At 37.4% G+C, this 24,855-nt stretch overlaps 1 protein-coding gene across 1 annotated transcript in view; it reads left to right on the plus strand.

Moving 5' to 3' along the window:
* The window catches only part of PDE1A (phosphodiesterase 1A), a 294,992-nt gene that overhangs the window by 183,318 nt on the left and 86,819 nt on the right, over positions 1-24,855 (plus strand). Inside the window, exons 3-4 of the mRNA XM_069577054.1 lie at positions 14,428-14,610; positions 21,716-21,782. Coding sequence (XP_069433155.1) covers positions 14,428-14,610; positions 21,716-21,782 — 250 coding nt within the window. The remainder of the gene's footprint in view (positions 1-14,427; positions 14,611-21,715; positions 21,783-24,855) is intronic.

Genomic DNA, 24,855 nt, shown 5'->3' on the forward strand with positions numbered 1-24,855 from the left:
GCTGCGATTCATGGGGTTGCAAAGAGTCGGACACGACTGAGTGACTGAACTGAATTGAACTGAACTGAAGATATCTAAGATAACTATTTAGAACATATTTTCCTGTGAAACAAGGCAAAAGGTTGATTGAGTCTCCAAGGCAAATGATGAAATATATTGACCCCATGATACAGTTAAATGGCACAGATGGTTCTTGGGCAAGTACCAGATACTGAATGTCAGAGACTGGTTTTTCTTATTAAAATAAAAGGGGGCAGTTGGGAGGTGGGCAGGGCGTCTAGCATCCTGCTGCTCCAGGATCCTGGAAATGTACTGGGACATGCTATTTCCCCATTCAGTGTTTGGCTTGGTTTGGAGAACTTCAGGTTGGACTCAAGTGTCCTTTCTCAAGATCTCTTCTGTCTTTCTGATTAAGGTAGGGCATCTTTGGATGATAATAGGAATGGAAACTCTGCTCTGAGTCATCACATATTCTTCCATCATCTTTGGGCCTTTCCTCCTTCTCTGGGACCTAGATTTTGAAACTTAAATCCAGGAACAGGAGTTTTTCCTCCCCAGGTTATTCTGTCATATATAAAAAGTCAGTGAATGAAGATATGGCTAAATATATGGCCAGGGTAACAGAAAAATTTTAATCATGAGATTATCTTTTCACATATGGAGTAAGACCTGACTGAAAATGATTTTATTCCTCACCTAACTACTGTAAGTATCTCAATATTCTATAGTCTCTAAGACCAAAGACTCTCTGCCTATGTTTTTATATATTTATTCACTTACTCAACAACTGTTTATGAAGGACACTATATACATTGATAATTATTTTGCTGTTCTGTTTGGCTATTGTTAACTCCTTCTTGTCATTGCCCTTAGTCTTTCAGCTTCATAGGTTTAGAAAGAAATATATTCCTTGTCTTCCTTCACACCCCTGTCCTTCAAATATATCCCAGCTCTTCTTAGTATCCGTTCTCTGCTCTCCAATAATTTGGCGCCTCTGTACAGCATGGTGACTATAGTTAATAATACTGCAGTGCATTTTAAGAGTTGCCAAGAGAGTAGATCCTAAAAATTGAGAAATTGACTCTTCTATTTTTCAGTTAAGTAACATACAGATTATTCTTGTTCATAAAATGAGTTTAAAGATTTATTAATTAAGATACTTTTACTGAGATTCTTCAGCTAGTTCCTTCCTATATTTTTCACTCACTTCTCTCATAGTGAAATAATAGGTATTGAAATAAGCAGAATTGCTAAGTCCACGTTGCAGAAAAAGATTAAATCTCACTTCCTTAGCCATGATCTTCCATTAATTGGCACACCATTCGTCAGAATGGTATTCATCAGAATACCAAAGTATTCATCAGAATCACCTGGAGGGCTTGTTAAATCAACAAGTCTGGAGTAGAGCCCTTGAAGTTCCAGGTTTAACAAGTTCCCAGTTGCTGCCAGTTCTGCCAGTCCAGAGACCACACTTATAGAGAATGTCAAATTAGGCTACACTAGGAAAGATATACAGAGAATGTTGGGCTTCCCATGTGGCTTCAGAGGTAAAAAAATCCACCTGTCAATGCAGTAGACTCAGAAGACATGGGTTTGATCCCTCAGTCAGGAACATCCCCTGGAGGAGGAAATGACAACCCACTTCAGTATTATTACCTGGAAAATTCCACAGACAGAGGAACCTGGCAGCTACAGTCCATATGGTCACAAAGAGTCGAACAGAACTGAATAGACATGCAGATACAGAGAATGTTAGAAATCTAATGGCTAGAATTTTGAGGCCTTATCAAAGGAGTGTGGCTCAAATATTGCCCCAAGTTGTATATGAAGCTTGGGGGCTAAAATGCCTCCTGCAACCAGGAAATTTCATCATGCACTAGGAGCAGTAGGCAAGGGGCGCTGAATTGGAGACAAGTAGTGCCTTGAGCAACAGCTCTGGGGCATAGAGGAGGCCTGTTCTTTGGTCTATAGTGTAATCACTTCTCCCAGATCTGGCAAACCGTGGCCTTAGGCTTCATCTCTGTGCCACAACCTCAACGTTTTTCTTCAGCCTGCAACTTGGTGAGCCATGGAAGGACACTTACTTAAATCGACCTTGGAATACCCTCCTCTCTGTCTCATTACCTTGATTAGAAGAGGCAGCATATCATTCTCTGAAAAGTGGGACAGGAAGATCAATACTAGGTAGATATTGTAGAATTGTCATAAAATGTAACATAAAATGTACCATTTTCAGTGTACAATTCAGCAGAATTAGGTACATTTGCAATGTTGTACAGCCATTACCACTATCCATTTCCAAAACCTTTTCATGATCCCAAACAGAAATTCTGTACCATTAAACAATAACTCCCAGTCCCCCTCTCCCCTCAGCCCCTGGTAACCTCTATTCTACTTTCTGTCTCTATTAATTTGCCTATTCTACTCATTAAAATTTTAAAGTAGGTAAAAAATATTTTTGGAGATCCCTCCCACTGCCTCCTCACAACCCATAAAATGCATAAGTTTTTCTTTGGTTCCTGCAAGTCCACTTTAACCAGCTTCTTCCTTTAGTGTCTGAAACACTTCCATCATAAGATGCGTTCCTTTTACTGCACATCATAAATTGATCTGCTTAGACTAATTCATGCAGGTATGTAAGTGGCTGGGAGGTTTCTGAGGGCTTGCTTTGTGTCAGACACTATTCTAAGCGTTTTCTGTGTGTTTACCTATTTCATCCTCCAACCCCACCACTAGACATACTATTATTATCAGCTCTATTATCAGATGGTAAAGAATCTGCCTGCCATGAGGGAGACTTGAATTCAATCCCTGGGGTTGGGAAGATCCCCTGGAGAGGGAAATGACTACCCACTCCGTATTCTTGCCCAGAGAATTCCATGGACAGAGGTGTGTGGCAGGCTATAGTCATGGGGTCACAAAAAGTCAGACATGACTGAGTGACTCTCAGTTCACTACTTATCACTATTATTATCTCTCTTTATTGACAAAGAAACTTAGATTCAAAAGATGGAGTGTTGGTTTCTAAGACCACACAGCTAATAGGAGATGAAGCCAGGATTCCAACTCCTGAGGCAGTTTCTCTTAACAGCAGAGGATGCTTACTAATCAAAAAAAAAAAAAAAAAGGTAATTAGTGGAATGTCAGGCTTTGAGCCTAGAGGAATATTTTTGAAGATATTTTGAGCCAAAAGGACTTCCTGGTAGGAAGCCAAGAGTCATCAATGAGGCCTAGGGCAGTTTTCTGCTTTACCCGTTCCTTCCATTTCCATCTCCCAACTGATTCCCTAAATACAATCTCGATCCTAACTCTCTGAGATCCTAACCCCTTCTCAGAGCCTCCCTCAACATTTCCTGGCTCTTCTTTCCTATCCCAGGAGATGACCCTCCCATTCCTGGAACTCTGCTTCCTTTGGTGGGTTCAGAGGAGGTGCAGAGCCTTGGGCCTTAGCTTGGACACAGGCCTAGTCAGGTAGACAGAGAAAGAAAATTGCCAAAAAACCAAAACCAAACAAATAAAAAAAAAAGCTGTTGAAACAAATTTGTGAGCCTGCCATTTTAAGTCTTTTGAAACAAGGCAAATAATAAATAAATAAATGTATATGGGTAGTGGCCTGGAAAAATGTATTCAAATGTATTTAGTACTCAGGAAAAATGTTCCTAACAAGTCAATAAGGCTTTTCAAATGTATTACCTCTTTCCATCCTGACATTCAATTTATTACGCTTCAAAGTACCCTGAAATTATACCATCCAGATATATTTCTCTCTAAGAAAATTATTCAACACACCAGTCATGGAAAACAAATTTAAGCTTCCTCTAATCATAATTCTAGTGAACCAAACTCCTTTAAGATTTTTTTAAGATCAATTATTTTTAAACTGGAATTTCAGTGTGGAGATGGGATAGAGAATAATGATTGGTGATATTTTTGTCTGAATTAAAGGGAGTCTGGACACTTAGTAAACAAAACACACATTTGGGGTAAAGAATAGCTCATCAGTTAAAAACTCAGATCCTGAATCAGAGAGACTTGAGCTCAAAAAATGGCATAGTTGCCTCTAGTTGTATGATTTGAGCAAATCACTTAAGGTGTCTGTACCTCAATTTATTCATCAGTAAAGTGCAGGTACTGATAGTGATATCTTCCTTATGGTGGTGTTTTGAGAATTAAATGAAGTAAAGCATGGCTCCTTGCCTGGTTCATAGTAAGTAAGCAATAAAGTTAGCTGGCATTATCATCAAATCCATCCTCAGATGGTTCTGAAGTCTGAGGGAAGCTTGACAATTACCCTTGGGGTGTTTTGGTGGAGAAGGGGTGTGTAGAGAGGCTGCAGGCACCTCAGAGCATAGGCATGTGTTAATTAAAGAAATAATGCTAATAGACTTGCTTATGAGGAAACCACTTACCTCCAAAGAATAACCATACTGTAGAAAGATCAACTTCTAATTCTCCCAGTTATCCCGGAAGGGCTCACTTGGAAGGTGTTCACCAAATACGAGGCCAGTACTACCCTTAGCCCAGTGCCAGTGGAACTGCACCTCTGGACACTGTCCCCCAAATTAGGATGCTCAGTGATGGGCATCTTTTGGTCTGCTCCTTCCCATGGGTTAGTAGGTCTCCAAGGCCAAGAAGAAACGGAGCTCATAACTTTTCCCCTGCTGAATACTCACATCTTGGAATTCCCTGCCCTGTGCAGTGTGCCCTTCTCCCATATTCTGACCCTGAGACCCCAGAGTTCTCTACCCAAATGTCTATTAGCCTGTCTCCTAAGTCTTAATGGGCTTCCTCCTTAGGTCTTTTCTCCTGTGATGGCCCAGGATACTGCTGGTGTGTACACCTCTCCACCCTTAAAGAATGGCCAAGAAGCAGCTGCTTTCAAGCTTGGGTGGATTGACGGAGATTGTACTGGGACCACAGTATCTACCTGTTCATACAGCAAGGGCCTGAGCTGCAAGCAGGCGGGGGCAGCCCTGGCACACAAGGAGTTGACAATTCTTGTTTCCAACCCAGCTTGTCAGACTTTTATGAAACTTATTAAAAGGCAAAAGAATAGAACAAATGTAACTGTTTGTTCTCTTGATATATAGCTTTAAATATTTAGTGGTGAAATAGTCAGAGAATGTGCTCCTACTGTGGGCCCAGCAAATATTAGAGGAAGAGGTGAATGAGTTAGTTTTTTGTTAACTGTGTCCTTTGTAAGAATAATAAAGCAGGAAAAAGAAGATTTCAAATTTAAGTCAGTTTCCCCTAATTGCATTTGGCACTTGAATTTTGATACTTAATAGGTATAAACGTGGGCACTGAATGCCTGGAAATAACTGTTTGGGTACATAAGTGTAACTATTTTCCAAGAGTCTACTGTGGACAGAAATGTTTTCGCTGATATAATTCTAAGAGTCAGAATCCCATGACCTCTCCTTCCGTGGCTGCCTCTTTCTTTATTCCCTTTTCCTACAAACTCTCTAGTTCAAAATATAAGCCCTTGGGGAATTGTGTCATCAGATTTCAAGAGAAAATTTGGAGTATAAATAGCTTCCAAGGATCAGTAGAGTGCTGATTGGAGGCAGGGTCAGTTTTCACAGCTCACTGGCTTATGTTTAGGACCAGCTTATGTTTAGGGACCCCTCACTTTCTGCTTTGTTGACCCCACTGGAACTAAAAAATGTTGCATCAAACACCAGCTGAAGCATTTTTCAGAGGTCAACAGTGCTAACATTTTGGATGTATATCCCTGGTCCTTCTTTTCTGTATAGTGCATTTTAAGAATTCCCAAGGGAAATGTACCAATAATTTTTGTTTTCATGTTGCAAGTTTCTTAAACACCAAGTTTTCATTTTTTAAATGCACTCATGGAATAAACATTTATACTCACCCTGCCATCCAACGCTAGGATAAATAGCAGTCAAGTGGTTGGATGTTTTGGAAGCAAGACTCATTATAGTATTTGAGATCTCATTTTAACAAGCTACTTGAACAAATGTATGTCAAAAATAAAATGAGGGCAAACTACTCTAAAATTTTGACATGTGATAGTCTTATTTGGATATCTTCACATCTTAGATAAATGTATAGAAAAATTATTTCTGATAACTCTCTAGCAGCCCAGGATTACAGGATTACTATTTGATATTATACTGAAGTTTCCATTCGTGCCCTATCTAGCATGGTCAAATGAAATCTGAAGGTCTCACTGTAGTGCTCAGAAGAAAGAGTGTTCAGGGCACGTGCCAGGGAAAGAAAAAATGAATAAGGGAGGAGAGGAAAAATATGCTCTATTATTAGATGTGTCTGTTTATTTTAAAATTCATTTAAGTTTCATCCCCCTGCCTTTAAACTTTCTTCTATCCAGACTTAATTAATTATTTTTACCCACTCCAGTACTCACCTGGAAAATCCCATGGACGGAGGAGCCTGGTAGGCTACAGTCCATGGGGCTCGGACATGACTGAGCGACTTCACTTTCACTTTCTTTCACAACTGTGTTTTTATTAGAAATTTCTTACCATGCTCTGAGCTTCCCAGGCAGCACAGTAAAGAATTGTCTGCCAATGCAGGAGATGTGGTTTGATCCTTGGGTCAAGAAGGTCCTCTGGAGGAGGGCATGATAACACACTTCAGTATTCTTGCCTGGGAAATCCCATGAACAGAGGAGCCTGGCAGGCTCCAGAGGGTTGCAAAGGTTGACACAACTGAGCAGCTGAGCATGAGCTTGAATGTGTATCTGTTAATTCCAGACTCCTAATTTATCTCCAGCCAATTATTTCCCCTTTGGTAATGATAGTAGTTTTTGTTTTTCCCCCTATGTCTGTGGATCTATTTCTGTTTTGTATATAAATTCATTTGTATCATTTGTAAAGATTCCACATATAAGTGATATCATATGACATTTGTCTTTCTCTTTCTGGCTTAGTATGATCATCTCTAGGTCCATCCTTGTTGCTGCAAATGGCATTTTGCATTCTTCTTGTGTTGAGTAGCGTTCCATTGCATACATATACCACATCGTCTTTATCCTTTCTTCTGCTGATGGACATTTAGATTGCTTCCATGTCTGGGGCATCGTCAGTAGTGCTACAGTGAGCATAGGGGTGCATGTATAAGTATCTTTTCAAATTACGGAGTTATCCAGATACGCTTCCAGGAGTGGGATTGAAGGATCATATTGTAGTTCTATTGTTAGTTTTTAAGGAACTTCCATACTGTTATCCTAAGTGGCTATACCCCTTTACATTCCCACCAACAGTGTAGGAGGATTCCCTTTTCTCCACATTTTCTTCAGCATTTATTTTTAGTCTTTGTAATTATGGTCATTCTGACCAGAGTGAAGTAATACCTCGTTGTAATTTTGATTTGCATTTTTCTAATAATTAGCATTGTGGAGCATCTTTTCATGTGTTTTTGGACATCTGTATGTCTTCTTTGTAGAAATGCCTTTTTAGATCTTCTACCCATTTTTTGATTGGGTTGTCTTTAGGTTATTGAGCTGAATGTGCTGTTTGCATATATTGGAGATTATTCCCTTGTCAGTTACATCATTTGCAAATACCTTCTCCCATTCTGTAGGTTGGCTCTTCATTTCATTTATGGTTCTCTTTGCTGTGCAAAAGCTTTTAAGTTTAAGTAGGTCCCATTAGTTTATTTTTGTTCTTGTTTCCACTACTCTGGGAGATGGATCCCAAAAGATATGGCTGTGATTTATGTCAAAAAGTGTTCCGACCAAGTTTTCCCTACAAGTTTTTATAGTATCCAGTCTTACACTTGTCTTTAATCCAGAAAAATGTCTAATATTTTTCCAAGTCAAATAAATATTTGCCCATAATTTGCTTCAAAAATTGTAAAGAGATCATTCAAGAGCAAATTAACATAAAGGTAATAAAGAGATGATGGATAATAGTGAACTACCCTCAGGATGCTTTTGTGCTTCTCAATCAAAGAATATGGGACTCTTTAAAAGACTAAAACTTCTTATATTATCTCCATCCTCACTCCACTCCCCAAAGGTAATCACTTGTAATAGTTTCGTGTAGATATTTCTGGAGGTTGATTCCCCCAATTTGTGCCATACACTGCTGTAGACGCCAGTGAGACAACAGTGCATAAGAACAGACCAACTCTCTGATCTGTCTTTATAGTCTACTGGATAAAGCATTTTGAATAAAAAAACTAATAAACGTATGGCATGACATTAGCAGTGGTAAGTGCTAAGAAGTCTATAACAGGATAAAGAGAATCAAGGTGTTTACTCTTTGAGTAGAGGAGTGGTCAAGGAAGCACTTTCTACCTGAATGCAGTGAGGAAATGATCCACACATCTTGAGAAAGAGATTCTAAGCAGGGGAAACAGCAAGTGCAAAGATTCTGAGCAGACGCAAGCTTGGCAGATAGGATTATAGCAAGGAGGCCAGCACCGCCGAAGCAAAATGAATAAGGTAGAAATTGTTAACAGATATAGGTAGAGATGCAGCTTGTGGTGCGCTTCATAGGGCTGTATGAATTAAGCATTGGCATGGTCTGACTTGGGTTTCCCAGATGGCTCAATGGTAAAGAATCTGCCTTTCAATTCTGGAGACTCAGGAGATGTGGGTTTGATCCTTGGGTTGGGAGGATCCCCCGGCGGGAGAAATGGCAACCCACTCCAGTATTCCTGTCTGGAGAATTCCACTGACAGAGGAGCATGGCTGTGGTCCACAGGGTCACAAAGAGTAGTACACGGCTAAGCACACAGGCACATGGTCTGATTATGCTTTAAGGGAGGCAGACACTGGCTGCAAATTCTGACAGATGTAAATGTTGAGGCTGACAGTAGCTGGAAGCAAGATTCCCTCTTATTGTTTAAGGCTTTTGATTGGATCAGGTCCACTCACATCACAGAGGGTAGTCTGCTTTACTCAAAGTCTACTGATTTCAATGTAAAGCACATCTAAAATATACCTTCACTACAAGATTGAGCCTGGTGTTTGACCAAACAACAGAGCATCATAAGCTAGGTGTGTGAACATAAAAAATTAACTGTCACAGAGTTGTTTGTTGCTTTTTTGAGATTTGCTTTTTTATACATTAGAATATTTCATGCTTTTCTCGTTATGCACTCTGTTCCTTTATTTTTATATTCATTAATTAATCTATATCACTCTTTTTCGCCCAAAGTTATATGTTCTTCTCTCTCAATAAATGACATCATGCATGATGACCAAGAATTGCTAGACTCCTGGGTACCACATATGAACTCTCATATGCTGATTTGATCATGTTTGATGAACTGTCATGGATACTTTATGATTTTAGGACATATAGTCCTAAAGTCCTCCGCGTCAGATTTGCAAAGGACAGATTGACAACCATTACCATGTGTCTGTCATTCTACTCAGCCTAGTTGAAAATCAAGGCAACAGTAGAATTCTTGGAGCGCGGCGACATCATAGGATTACACACAATGATTCCCATTCCATCTGCCCTGTTCTTTGGCTTTATTTGATCATTGCATAAGGAATAATAGAAATGGCATCGATAATAATAGAAATGGTATAAGCCCTGAAATTTTCAAACTGTGTAGTGGAATGTCTTGCTGCGATTAACTGAGGAATCTAATTTTAAATGAACAAAGGGAGGAAAAAAACAATTTGCTTTAAATTACAATGTCCATGTCTTAGGTATAAATCAAAATCATCCAGATGTAAGAGCCAAATGAGAATTAAATATGATTTAGAGTAAGTATTAATATTAACTTCTAACTATGTCTTTTTTATCTTTATGTGTGTACATGTAATTTTATACCTCCTGCACTTAAATTGTGTATATTTTTTCATAAGGTATTTCATAAATGCATTCATAATTTTTTAATACTTTGAAAAATAAATATTGGCAAAGGACTGTCATCCAAACATTTGTAAAATCCAGTGGAACATACAGGAAGTCATATTATCTTTTGAGCCTCCTTTTGGTAGTTTTGGGTGCTTTCGATGAACTTCCTGCTTTTGTGCCCTTTCCTTGATCCCTGCTCTCTAGAGATGATATGTGGCTTGTTCTGGAGGCTTTAGCACACGCTTTCAGCTCTGGCTACCTTCCCTCCATCGGCTCATAATCCTTAGGCCTCATTCTGTAAAAAAAGAAATCTACCAAAGCAAATGGAACCCAAAGGTCAAAGCTAAAGTGTGCCAAAAATAGCTCTGAGTTATTAAATTGGTGCACCCACAAGGAAACAACAGTCAAACAACAGACAGAGCTAGCCTCTGTTCTTCCTGGAGGCAAAGTTCAATTGCTCTCTAAAGTCTCTGCATATTTTGTGTTAAGCCTTTCACACTATTTTGCCAGTTCAGACCCTTAGGAAGTTCTGGATCACTGGAGCTGCCTTATTGCAGTTATTATTACAGGCCAGTGCCGTCAACGCTGTCTATCTGGGGCTTATATTGGAGAGTGGCAGGGCAGTACTTTCAGCTCCTGGTCATTTCCCCCTCGCACAGCTGGTTTTCTCAGCCAGCAGTTCTAAGCCCATCAGATCTGCACCCTAAAGACAGATAGCATTTGCTCTAACTTTTCCACTTGGCACTGTCTAGGTCACCTAAAATGAGCTTTTCTATTTGTTTTCATCTTTCCTTTTTTTCACTTTCTCATCTGTGCTGTTGATAACAGAATGAATATCTATAGAGTAAGTTATTATTTTCCCAAAATTTAGGGATACAAATCAAATAAAATAGCACATGTGAATGACTTCTATAAACTCCAAGGACTATACAAATAGTGTGTACTTTCTGTGCTCAGTATACACACACTTATTAAATAGAAGACAATTTTTATAACTTCAATTCCCCTTTTTCTTTCCATCCAATATATCCTTTAATAGACATCCGCTTATGAACTCTCTTCCTTATCTTATTTTATTGTTTAGTCACTAAGTACTGTCAAACTCTTTGTGACCCCATGGATTGTAGCCCGCCCGGCTCCTCTGTCCATGGGATTTCCCAGGCAAGAGTACTGGCATGGGTTCCATTTCCTTCTCCAGGGATCTTCCTGGATCAGGGATCTTCCTGGATCAGGGATCAAACCCACGTCTTCTGCATCGGCAGGCAAATTCTTTGCCGCTGAGCCACCAGGGAAGCCCCTTCCCTGTTTTATCTTAGTTTTATTCATTATTGGAATAATATATTGATGATATTAATAATCAGTATCTCCAGACTGATGTCACTGTACTTAAATGTTTGGGAAGATTCTCAACTGTTCGTGTCCATTAGTTTTTGCCTTCAAAAGATGACCTATTTGAGAAACTCAGAGCTTTCCAAATATTAACCTAGTGATTTTTTGATATAGCTCATATCAAAAGATGATCAGAGAGTGACTTGCTATACTTCAAATCCTATTTCTCTGCTTGCTTTGTTATTAGTTTTTCTTCCCTTTTCCCTGAAGTTTAATCACTATACATTTTTTGCTAATTAATTTTAATTGGAGGATAATTACTCTACAATATTGTGATTGTTTTTGACATACAGTGACATGAAACAGCCACAGGTACACATGTGTCTCCCCATTCTAAACACCCCTCCCACCTCCTTCCCCAACCCATCCCTCTGGGTTTTCCCAGAGCATCGGCTTTCCCAGAGCAGTGCCCTGTTTCGTGCATTAAACTTGCACTGGTTATCTATTTTACATATGGTAATATACATGTTTCAATGCTATTCTGTCAAATCATCCCACCCTCGCCGTCTCCCACAGAGTCAAAAATTCTGTTCATTACATCTGTCTCTCTTTTGTTGCCTTGTGAAGAGGGTCATCATTACTGCCTTTCTAAATTCCATATATATGTGTTAATATCCCGTATTTGTGTTTCTCTTTCTGACTTACTTCACTTTGTATAATAGTCTCCAGTTTCATCCACCTCATTAGAACTGACTCAAATGCATTCCTTTTTATAGCTGAGTAATATTCCATTGTGTAAATGTACCACCACTTCCTTATCCATTCATCTGCTGATGGACATCTAGGTGGCTCCCAAGTCCTAGCTATTGTAAACAGTGCTGCGGTGAACACTGGGGTACCGTGTCTCTTTCAGTTCTGGTTTCCTCAGTGTGTATGGCCAGCAGGATTGCTGGGGCATAAGGCAGCTCTAGCACCAGTGTTTAAGGGATCTCCACACTGTCCTCCAGAGTGGCTGTGCACTGTTTCCATTCCCATGAACAGTGTCAGAGGGCTCCCTTTTCTCCACGCCTTCTCCAGCATGTACTGTCTGAAGACTTTTTGAGGGCAGTCATTCTGACCTGAGTGAGATGATATTTCTTTGTGGCTTTGATTTGCATTTCTCAACATTCAGAAAACGAAGATCATGGCATCTGGTCCCATTACTTCATGGCAAATAGATGGGGAAACAGTGGAAACAGTGTCAGACTTTATTTTTGGGGGCTCCAAAATCACTGCAGGTGGTGACTGCAGCCATGAAATTTAAAGACGCTTATTCCTTGGAAGAAAAGTTATGACCAACCTAGACAACATATTGAAAAGCAGAGACATTACTTTGCCAACTAAGGTCCATCTAGTCAAGGCTATGGTTTTTCCAGTAGTCCTGTATGGATGTGAGAGTTCGACTGTGAAGAAGGCTGAGCGCCAAAGAATTGATGCTTTTGAACTGTGGTGTTGGAGAAGACTCTTGAGAGTCCCTTGGACTGCAAGGAGATCCAACCAGTCCATTCTGAAGGAGATCAGCCCTGGGATTTCTTTGGAAGGAATGATGCTAAAGCTGCAACTCCAGTACTTTGGCCACCTCATGCGAAGAGTTGACTCATTGGAAAAGACTCTGATGCTGGGAGGGATTGGGGGCAAGAGGAGAAGGGGACGACAGAAGATGAGATGGCTGGATGGCATCACTGACTCGATGGACATGAATCTGAGTGATCTCTGGGAGTTGGTGATGGACAGGGAGGCCTGGCGTGCTGCAGTTCATGGGGTCGCAAAGAGTCGGACACGACTGAGCGACTGAAATGAACTGAACGGAATAATGAGTGATGTTGAGCATCTTTTCATGTGTTTATTAGCCATCTGTATGTCTTCTTGGAGAAAGGTCTGTTTTGCTCTTTGGCCCACTTTTAGATTGGGTTGTTCTTTTTCCTGGTATTGAGGTGCATGAGCTGCTTGTATATTTTGGAATGTAATTCTTTGTCAGCTGTTTCATTTGCTATTATTTTCTTCCATTCTGAGGGCTGCCTTTTCACCTTGCTTATATTTTCCTTCATTGTGCAAAAGCTTTTAAGTTTAATTAGGTCCCATTTGTTTATTTTTGTTTTTATTTCCATTACTTTGGGAGGTGGGTCATAGAGGATATTTCTGAATTTATGTTACAGAGTGTTCTGCCTATGTTTTCCTCTAAGAGTGTTATAGTTCCTGGTATTACATTTAGATCTTTAATCAATTTTGAGTTTATTTTTGTGTATGGTATTAGAAAATGTTCTAGTTTCATTCTTTTACATATGGTTGACCAGTTTTCCCAGTACCACTTGTTACAGAGATTGTCTTTTCTTCATTGTATATGTTTGCTTCTTTTGTCAAAGATAAGGTGTCCATAGGTGCATGGATTTATCTCTGGACTTTCTATTTTGTTTCATTGATCTATATGTCTGCGATGACTGTAGCTTTATAGTATAGTCTGAAGTCAGGAAGGTTGATTCCTCCATTCTTCTTTCCCAAGATTGCTTTGGCTATTCAAGGTTTCTTGTGTTTCCATACAAATTTTGAAATTATTTGTTCTAGTTCTGTGAAAAATACCACTGGTAGCTTGATGGGGATTGCATTGAATCTATAGATTGCTTTGAGTAGTATATTCATTTTTACAATATTGAGTCTTCTAATCCATGAACATGGTATATTTCTCCATCTATTTGTGTCATCTTTGATTTCTTTCATCAGTTTTCCATACATATGTCTTTTTTTAGGTAAATTTATCCCTAAGTATTTTATTATTTTCATTGCAATGATGAATGGGATTGTTTCCTCAATTTCTCTTTCTGTTTTTCATTGTTAGTGTATAGGAATGCAAGGGATTTCTGTGTATTAACTTTATATCTTGCAACTTTACTATATTCATTGATTAGCTCTAGTAATTTTCTGGTGGTATCTTTAGGGTTTTCTGTGTAGAGGATCATGTCATTTGCAAACAGTGAGAGTTTTACTTCTTCTTTTCCAATCTGGATTCCTCTTTTTTCTTTTTCTTCTGATTGCTGTGGCTAAGACTTCCAAAACTATGTTGAATAGTAGTGATGAGAGTGGACACCCTCATCTTGTTCCTGATTTTAGAGAAAATGCTTTCAATTTTTCACCATTAAGGATAATGTTTGCTGTGGATTTGTCATATATGGCTTTTATTATGTTGGGGTATGTTCCTTCTATGCCTGCTTTCTGGAGAGTTTTATCATAAATGGGTTTAATCACTATAAATTTTTTGTAGGAGACTGCTGGATACCGATGATGAGCTCAGTGACATTCAGTCAGATTCCGTCCCATCAGAAGTCCGGGACTGGTTGGCTTCTACCTTTACACGGAAAATGGGGATGATGAAAAAGAGATCTGAAGAAAAACCAAGATTTCGGAGCATTGTGCATGTTGTTCAAGCAGGGATTTTTGTGGAAAGGTAAGTGAACTTGTTGGTATATTAAGACAAAAGGCAGCAGATATACTTAATAATCAATATTATGAGAGTCCTATAGTTTACTTATTGAGGAAAACTATAATCATAAGTATACCTGGAATAAGAAGATTTAGGACTTTATGAGGGAATTTACCCTATAACAAAAAATATCTTGTCCTGGATTTATTTTTATTTATTTTAAATTAATATAAAGACTTAAATAAAGTATAGATTTTTAACGGCCATAATCAAATGAATTTTTATGAATAACTGTTTAAAAATAATTATAATACATTCATATGCTATAAACCTAACATTACCCAAATAAAATGTAGCGCCTGATAAAATAAGTTCTATATTACATAACAAAATCAAGCAGGCCTTTCTCCACACTTAAGTGAAAAGGCCATCCTCTTATGACCTTGGGGTAAAGCTCTCTCATGTCCAATCTCCCTGAAGAGCTTTTTAACTTTTCTGTCACTGAAGCATTTCTGTCACTTGATGGCCCTTAGAAGCAGCAAGTCAAATCACTAGAGTTTCTAATGTGAAATACATGTTAATATGACAGGATTTTATATTATTTAGCCCTTAATAACATAGCTTATTTTTCTCTCTGGAAATAAGATGTTTCAGAACTAAAACTATAAAAAGACTTGAAATAAACATCTTATATCTGACAATGTCGAGAACTAGTTCTTAAAAGTTACTTAGGCTTAAACTTACTTAGACTTAAAAACAATTATACATTAAGTTATAAATAAAAAAGTTTATTTTAGTGTTATCAAAGCAAAATCAAGGAACAGAGAAAATTTTTATCAATGTATTTAAAATTAAATTTAAAGGAGACCACATTATATTTTATCTTCAGACATCTCTAGTCATTACCTCTAATAAACCTCCTAAACTTTCATCTCCCTATGCTAAAGGAACAATAAGAAGCCCTCTTGGGTTTGTAAAAATCTAAATGACAAGTATCGCAAGAAGGACTTGATGTGATTTAAAGATGTATAATAACCATAAGAAACAAAGCATCTAGGATCTTGATTTATGCCTTTATTACCCAAATTATTATTATTCAAATTACTTTGTGTATTTTTTAACCATATCTAATTGCTTTTGATGAAGAACCTTCATAATAAGTATAATGAGCTGATTAGTTAGGTGAGATGACACCTCCAACACCTAGTGCATAAACTGCTCCCAACTCTGCCAAGTAGGACCTGAAATCTGAAACAGACAGGTAGGGCTGGAGAGAAATAATTTTTAGAATAATATTCCTATTTTTTTAAACAAGTTAGGTAAGTGTATGACAGTTGATTTTTCTTAATATCAGTTTGAAAACATCTAAATAGTAGTTCAGAAACTCAGTGAAAGAATCAGAGATAAAAGAGTATATGTTTGCTTTAAAGAAGGAATCTATATTTTGCCTTTTAGTTTAAGAAAATATAGAATTTGGCAAACTGAAAAATAAAATTATAAAAATAAACCAACTAAATTCCCATTCTCATTAAGTAGAAAATCAAAACAAATTCTGTGAAATATATTTATATGTGAAACTTTCCATTTTTTCATTTGCTACACAGAAATATCAAAATGTACTTAAGGTAACTAAATTAGTAAGTAGTCTTAAAGAAATCAAAGTACTAAAACACATAGAAATGAAATATTTCTATTACTTTTGAATTTCCATTAGTAAATATGTAAACAAAAGGATATGTTTATCTAGAATTTTCAAAAATAATCATCTTCAATCTTGAAAGTTAGAAAGGCTTCTGAGTCTTCTCTCAAGTAGCCCCTTCCAAGAATCAACCCCTCAGCAAGTCCAAGCAATTTGCTTACAGCAGTGTACCCCAAACCTACTCACTTTCTCATCTCCTCTCCAGAAACCCCAATCTAAGCCTTTATCACCTGCCATCTGAAATATGACAATAATTGTCAACTAGGCTCCCCTCTTCTGCACTTGCCTTCTCTAAGCAAGCCACTTTCCACAGTGACCTTTAAAATATAAATTCAGTCCTGTCATTCTTAAGCTTTAAATTATCTAATTGCCTTTGCCATTTCACTGGATGTACCACTTCACCTGTTTTTTTTTTTTTTAAATTTTTATTTTTACTTTATTTTACTTTACAATACTATATTGGTTTTGCCATATATTGACATGAATCCGCCATGGGTGTACATGAGTTCCCAATCCTGAACCCCCCTCCCACCTCCCACCCCATATCATCTCTCTGGATCATCCCCATGCACCGGCCCCAAGCATCCTGTATCCTGTATCAAACATATTAAAGGCAACTTCTGTATCACAGCCTGCATGACTAGGCCTCCTTACCTTCTAGACTCATCTAATGCTACTATCACCCTTTACTGAATATCTATACTAGTGTGATTTCAACTCCATGAATATCCAATACTTTGGCCACCTGATGCAAAGAACTGACTCATTGGAAAAGACCCTGATGCTGGGAAAGATTGAAGGCAGGAGGAGAAGGGGATGACAGAGGATAAGATGTTTGATGGCATGGCTGACTTGATGGATATGAGTTTGAGCAAGCTTCGGGAGTTGGTGATGGGCAGGGAAGCTTGGTGTGCTGCAGTCCATGGGGTCACAAAAAGTCAGACATGACTGAATGACTGAACTGAACTTTCTTCCCTTGGGACCAGTAATTCTGCTCTTTCCTCTATCAGAAATGATTTTCCCCAAACTTCACTCTGACTAGCCATTTCTATCTTTCCAAAGGCCTTTCCTGGTTACTCTGTATACTTTTCATCACTTTCTCTATCCCAACAAGTGAGTGATTTACCTCATAGCATTTAGTGCTGTTTTTACTCAGGTATTATTTCTTATTTATTGTCCCTCTTCACCACTAAATAAACCCTGTGAAAGCAGCACATAGTTTTCTTATTCTCCACTGAATAGTCTCTTGTCCACCACGTCTGGTATATGATAGTTCTTTTTTAAGTTTTTGAATTATATTTTGCAACTGTAATATAAAACCTTCCAAAAATAATCGTCCCTATTTCCAGTTGAACTTTTACCACTTACAGGAGAACAGAAAATTCATTGTTCTTTTTCAGCAACTTGTAATATATTGACTATTTACTCATATGTGAGACCACTGTGTTAAGTTTTCTCCCACATTCATTCTCCAGAATGAGTCATCCTACTCTTCCATGCTAATTTTCTAAGTTTTCATCCTAATACACTGTTCCCAAGTATAGAGTTAGAAAATGATAATGAAGTGGTTTCTCCTTCTCCTTAGAAGAGTAATCCCCTTCCTTCTCTTTCTTTATATTTAATGAGAATATACAGGGATATTCATTTCTCAAACTTGCTCCAAGTCTAAGAAACATTAGAGTTCTCACTGAACCCAAAGAGCCTTGAAGAATGCCAGAATTGGAGCCAATGGTATTGGCTGCAGAATAATGAGAACAGTAATGTTGATATTAAGAATAATGACTTTCTGGGACTTCCCTGCTACTCCAGTGTTTGAGAATCCTTCTGCCAATGCAAAAGACAGTGGTATGATCCCTGCTCTGGAAAGATCCCACATGCCTAGGGGAAACTAAGGCCATGGGCCAGAATTACTGAACCCATGCACCCTAGAGTCAATTTCCCCTAACAAGAGAAGCCACCACAATGAGAAACTGGCACACTGCAACTTTTCTAGTCACAGTGATCAGGAGCTGCTAAAGAGTAGTTCCTGGTCACTGCAACTGGAGAAAGCCTGAGCATAGCAATGAAGACTCAGAACAGCCAAAAATAAATAAACAAGCATTTAAAAAATAATAACAGCTTTCTTATACTGAGTACTTATAATAATGTTACATTAGGTATTTATATCATTTATCTTCATAAAAAGTGTATGACTATCTGTATTTTACAGATAACTGGCATTAGCTTTCCAGAGGTCACACAGCTAGTAATTGGTTAACCTGTGATCCAAGATCCAAATTGTGTGTTCTCTTTGCTACATAATACTGCCTTTGGTGCCATGAAGTTACACAGATTTGAAGTTACTTAATTTTTAAAGTTTCTTATTCCTGACCACTTATCTCCATTACCCCTGTACCTCCAATTTTTAGTAATGATTCAAAAAAATAGAAAAAGCCATTTGTTTCTTCAAAAAACAACAAAACTAAATATCATTTTCTGGGCCTTTTCAGTTCAGTTCAGTAGCTCAGTTGTGTCTGACTCTTTGCCACCCCATAGACTGCAGTACACCAGGCTTCCCTGTCCATCACCAACTCCCAGAGTTTGCTCAAACAAATGTCCATCGAGTCGGTGATACCATCCAACCATCTCATCCTATGTTGTCCCTTTCTCCTCCTGCCTTCAATCTTTCCCAGCATCAGGGTCTTTTCCAGTGAGTCAGTTCTTTGCATCAGGTGGCTAAAATATTGGAGCTTCAGCTTCAGCATCAGTCCTTCCAATGAATATTTAGGACTGATTGCCTTTAGGATGCACTGGCTTGATCTCCTTGCAGTCCAAGGGACTCTTAAGAGCCTTCTCCAATACCATGGTAAAAAAAAAAAAAAAAAAAAAAAGAATCAATTCTTTGGCACTCAGCTTTCTTTATGGTCCAACTCTCACATCCATACGTGACCACTGGAAAAACCATAGCCTTGACTAGATGGACCTTAGTCGGCAAAGTAATGTCTCTGCTTTAGAATATGCTCTCTAGGTTGGTCAGAGCTTTTCTTCCAAGGAGCAAGTGTCTTTTAATTTAATTGTTGCAGTCACCATCTGCACCGATTTTGGAGCCCCAGAAAATGAAGTCTCTCACTATTTCCATTGTTTCCCCCTCTATTTGCCATGAAGAGGTGGGACTGGATGCCATGATCTTCGTTTTTTGAATGCTGAGTTTTAAGCCAGCTTTTTCACTCTCCTCTTTCACTTTTATCAAAAAGCTCTTTAGTTCCTTTTTGCCTGGGCCTTTTATATTGTGATTAAATTGTTTCCTTGTTCTGCAAGATTAACTTGTTCTGCAAGTTCTCCACCTATCTGAGTGGTGCAAATAATAGTTTTTTTTTCTGATAGGCTGCTCTGAAATCTTCCAACTGATATAGAGGATAAGGATAATTTTTTTTATTATAACTTTGCCACATCTAAAAATTATTTAAGGTTATTTAAGACAAAAACTAAATTGTTATTTTCAGTAGCTCAGTAGTATCCAATTCTTTGTGACTCCATGGACTATAGCATGCCAGGCTTTCCTATTCTTCATCCTCTCTCAGAGCTTGCTCAAACTCATGTACATTGAGTCAGTGATGCCAACCAACCATCTTGTCCTCTGTCATCCCCTTCTCCTCCTGCCTTCAATCTTTCCCAGCCTCAGGGTCTTTTCCAAGGAGTTGGCTCTTTGTATCATGTGGCCAAAGTACTGGAGCTTCAGTTTCAGTCCTTCCAATGAATATTCAAGACTGATTTCCTTTAGGATTAACTTGTTGGATCTCCTTGCTGTCCAAGGGACTCTCAAGAGTCTTCTCCAACACCACAGTTCAAAAACATCAATTCTTTGGTACCTTCTTCATGATCCAACTCTCAGATCCATATATAACTACTGGAAAAACCATAGCTTTGTCTGTGGGGACCTTTGTTGGCAAAGTAATGTCTTTGCTTTTTAATATGCTGTCTAGGTTTTTTATAGCTTTTCTTTCAAGGAGCAAATTTTTTTTTTTTTCAATTTCATGGCTGCAGTTGCCATCTGCAGTAATTTTGAAGCCCAAGAAAATAAAGTCTGTCACTGTTTCCATTGTTTCCCCATCTATTTACCATGAAGTAGTGAAACCAGATGCCATGATCTTAGTTTTTTGAATGTGAATTTTAAAGTGGGAACATGGAAATAAAGTAACAAGGTCTCTGTAATAAAATGGCAAGATAGTTTATCAAGAAAGCCTAATATCTATGTAAGTAAACACAATATTTTAATTCTGAGCATTTGAGAAGTGAAGATTAAAAAGGAAAACATGAAAAATTATTTGGTTTTTATTATCTTAAAAAAAGGTAGCATTTACATAGGAACTGAGTAATGTCTTATGAATTTTTAACATAAGATACATTGAGTCAAAAGGGTTAGTATTTCCCTTACTGATTTTATAAAAGATGCAGAATGTTTTCTTATATTCTTATATTTCTTATATTGACCCCCAATATAATGATATAGTCATTAAATTATGGCTTTGTTCAGGCATCTTGTAGGGAGAAGTTACTATAGTATAAACTAGAAATGAAACTTGCTTGTGAGCTGACAATGTAAAAATTAAGGGACGTGATTATTCCATGTTTTCACAGGACTTTGTGGAGGAAACATGTTTCTTTCAGTCCTGGTTAAAAACCTATTGCTATTTCTATACATTAGCGTATCATGTTGATTCTACTTTTGCACAAATCAGTGGAAGAGTTTCTTATATTTATTTAAGTCATCTTGGTTTTCTGTTGGAAAATGGAACCAACAAATTACTGATTAATAAAAATATTTTTATTGTTGCTCTTATAAAAATAAAAATATCCTTTCTGGATAATCTTTATTAAATAATATTAAAAGACAGTTTGAACAAACTCAAGCAATTTTTTTCAATATGGTTTCTCCCAACATTCTTAACTAAAACGAAAAAAGTAAGCTGTGTAAATTCTGAGGATGCTACATATACCCTTCTATAGTTTTCATTTTGTGATAAAAGAAAGAAAACCTATAAAGGACTATTTCAGTGACATTCAGCTTCCAGACTGAAAATTTTATAACACAGAAGGACACAAAGCAAGGCTGCTCTGCTGTGTTGAATGTGATGGTATGATAAAAGGTATTGCTGCACATGCAAACGACAGTCTTTTTTTTAATAAGATGACGTTTAGGAAAAGATCTCTTTACATAGAACTTAAAACCATATTGACTCTATATGTGGTTTTGAGTAAACAAAATACTGTTTGAATCTATTGTAAACATGTAATAGATGATGGCAATAATTATCACTATTGCCAGAAAGAGAATCTGTATCTAATGATACAAGGTCAACAAGTCAAAGGTAATTATTTCTTTTTTTTTAAGAAATAGTTAAAAACTTTGAGTAAATGATTTTTATATATACACTTATTTTTCTTTTTCAGAATGTACAGAAAATCCTATCACATGGTTGGCTTGGCATATCCAGAAGCTGTCATAGTAACATTAAAGGTAAAAAATTTCAATTATCTTAGTTTATCAGTCATTTTTTCTAGTCTCTTTAAAATGATGGGAAGAAAATGAGAATAGGTTTTTGATGTAGCTTGCATATCAGAATATAAAAAAATTATTTTAACTGTTTACAAATGTCATATGTTTCAAGTCATAACTTGTTGATTTAAATGAGGATCAGTTTGTTAATGTTTAACAGCTGTATCAATACATATAGATGTTTATCACTAACAACTGTAATATACATGTATAAATACATGTATGTGTGTGATGTCTTTTTTATGCTTTATGCTTTATTTAGGTGGATCTTGTATTCAACTTTGAGATGGCACCAGCATTTGTCAGAATACACTTATTTTGCTACTATATATTATGAAATGAATGCATTATCAATGAAAAGACATTTCAGTCAAATATAATTAAAGGACAAAACTTATATTGAACAAAATTGTCTAGAATTTTAGGTCTGAGAAAATATAAAAAGGAAGATAAAATTAAAAAGTAAACAAAAAAGAAATTTATCTCTTTTGTCTCTGACTTTCCCTGTGGTTGCCCTAGTCTGAGGCCCAATTGCAGTATTACACGTGTTAGAAATAACTAGAGTTGAAAATCTGATGTGGTAAAAGTTTTGGGCTCCCTTGTGCCCACTTTGTGTGTGTGTGTATGTGAACACTGTTCCTAGACTATATTAATAAAGAGGCATTTTGTAGGCTTGTCACCCTACACTCCCTATTTCATTCTGTTGCTTAATTTGGGTAAGAAATTCAACTTTGTCTCCTCTGATAGCTTTATGGTAGTTTCCTGTATTAACCAAAAATTTAAAGAATACCAGCAACAGAATATACCAAGTTACTTTATTTTTGATATATTAAATCCCTTTCCTAGTTTACATTTATATTGATTTCTTTTGTTCCTCTGTTCCCTTTTAAGCATCCCCGTTGCATCTCCTTTGTTTTTTTCTCTGCATTTGTTTTTTCTCTGCTGCATATTAGATTTCAATCTTATTCATTTAAAAAAGCAATTTGTTTTTCTCAGAAGCTTTTTTATATTCATGTTTCTAAAATTATAATAGAGACAAGTATATAACTGAAATGTCATATTATTGGATATGAATTATTCCTTAGCTCTTAAAAGATTTTTATTTCCTCATTATTTCCTCAACTGTAGGCAAGAAAATCACTTACTTTTATTTTTATAGAAACCAACTAACAGAATATTTTGGTATGAGAGAATGCAAGCAGATTTCAAAAATGTAGTATAGAGGAGACATGAACTAACAGGTTGTGGAGAATTATCACTAAGAATGTGTTAATAATTCTAATTTCCTGAGCTACCTCCTTGCCTTGATTGTTCTCAGGCTGACAAAGTAAAAGCCAAGCATCTGCAGAAGTTTACAGATATAAATTATCATTGTTGATTTTTAAAAAATGCCCCCAAATGGAGAATTAACCTTTCACTCAGTTGGAAACCCCTAGCAGGAACTGTAAACAGCAGCTTTGTAACAGTCTGAACTGATTCCTCTGTGTTAGCTTTGGAATTTAGTAAGAGATTTGTTGGTCTCCTTTGAGCTTTATTAATGGCAAAATGACTTCTAACAGAACTCTGAGAGATTTTAAATTTACAAACAGATCAAGCAAGTATTTTGGGTTCAAATTAAGGCCAAATGCAAAGAATTTAACAAAGGTACACAAGCAAGCCAAAAAATATTTCCTTGGTGTTCCCAAATGATTAAAACTACATTTGGAGTTATTGTTACTGTTTGTCAAAAGAAAGAGTTTTAAAAGATGGCTTGAATACTGTTTATCAGATTTACAGCTTATTACATTATGTATTGTTATCTCTGAAATATGCTAAATGAAAAGTTCTAACACAGGGCCTTTTTAAATTTGAAATTAATATACAAGTTTAAGGTTATCTACTTACTGTTCAATACTAAACCCATTCTGTGTGTGCAAACACTAGACCTTCTTTGCTAATAATTTCTGATAATCATTAGAACTCTGATTCTGCTGTATTTCTGTAGATTTCTAAGTTTCAGTGATTTATGATTGCAAACTCAAACTTTATCTTAATACATCTTTAAGCTTTGACCTCTGTACCACCAGGGAAGCCCAATGTACTGATAACACTTGCTGCAAGTCCATTTATGGACTTCTCTGCAAGGTTTTTGCCTGGAATTACCTGAATCAATATTGTTAATGTAGCTGGAGTGGTTTGATATACTTGCTCATTGCCCTCTTTCCCACAAATAGGGGGTACATTCATAGGGTACCTGTTTCACTACAGGCCTGATCACTTTCCTGGGGAATTGCCTGAAATGCCAAAAACGCTATCCTCCTCCCCAGTGAAGACGCCCACTTCCTTTATCTCACCATCTGACCCTAGTAAAAAAGTAAAGATGAATCAGCCAAGGTTAGAGTGAGGAGTAAGGTGCTATTACTCTACCTAGAAACAGTATTCTGTCATCTCTAGAGCACCTGCATATTTAAAACAAAATTATTTATTTACTTATTTTTGGCTGTGCTGGTTACTCATTGCTGAGCAGGTGTTTCTCTAGTTGTGGAGAATGGGGTCTATTCAGTTGTGGTGCACAGGCTTCTCATTGCAGTGGCGTCTCTTGCTGCAGAGCGCAGACTCTAGAGCACGCGGGCTTCAGGAGTTGTGGCACGTGGGCCCGGTAGTTGCCGCTTCCGGCCACTAGAGCACAGGCTCAGTAGTTACGGTGCACAGGCTTAACTGGTCTGCAGCGTGTGGAATCTTCTCAGGCCAGGGATTGAACCTGTGTCTCCCACATTGCCAGGCAAATTCTTTAGCAATGAGCCACCAAGGAAGTATCTGCATCTTGAAAAAAATGAAGACTCAAAATACCAAAGGTCTAAACCAAATTAGTAGCTCTTAAAAGGTGGACGTTCAAGCGGTATAGTAGGTGTATGGGCGGGGAAGATAAATTGGGGTTATCTTCCCTCTATCCCTCAGTTAAATCACCTACATAACCTGGAACTCTACTGTACATTAGGGCCACTTTTAGAAAATGATTTATGGCTTTCATTTGGAGAGAGACTAAGGATGAGGG

Source organism: Ovis canadensis, chromosome 2, assembly GCF_042477335.2.
Source record: "Ovis canadensis isolate MfBH-ARS-UI-01 breed Bighorn chromosome 2, ARS-UI_OviCan_v2, whole genome shotgun sequence".
Classification (NCBI taxonomy): domain Eukaryota; kingdom Metazoa; phylum Chordata; class Mammalia; order Artiodactyla; family Bovidae; genus Ovis; species Ovis canadensis.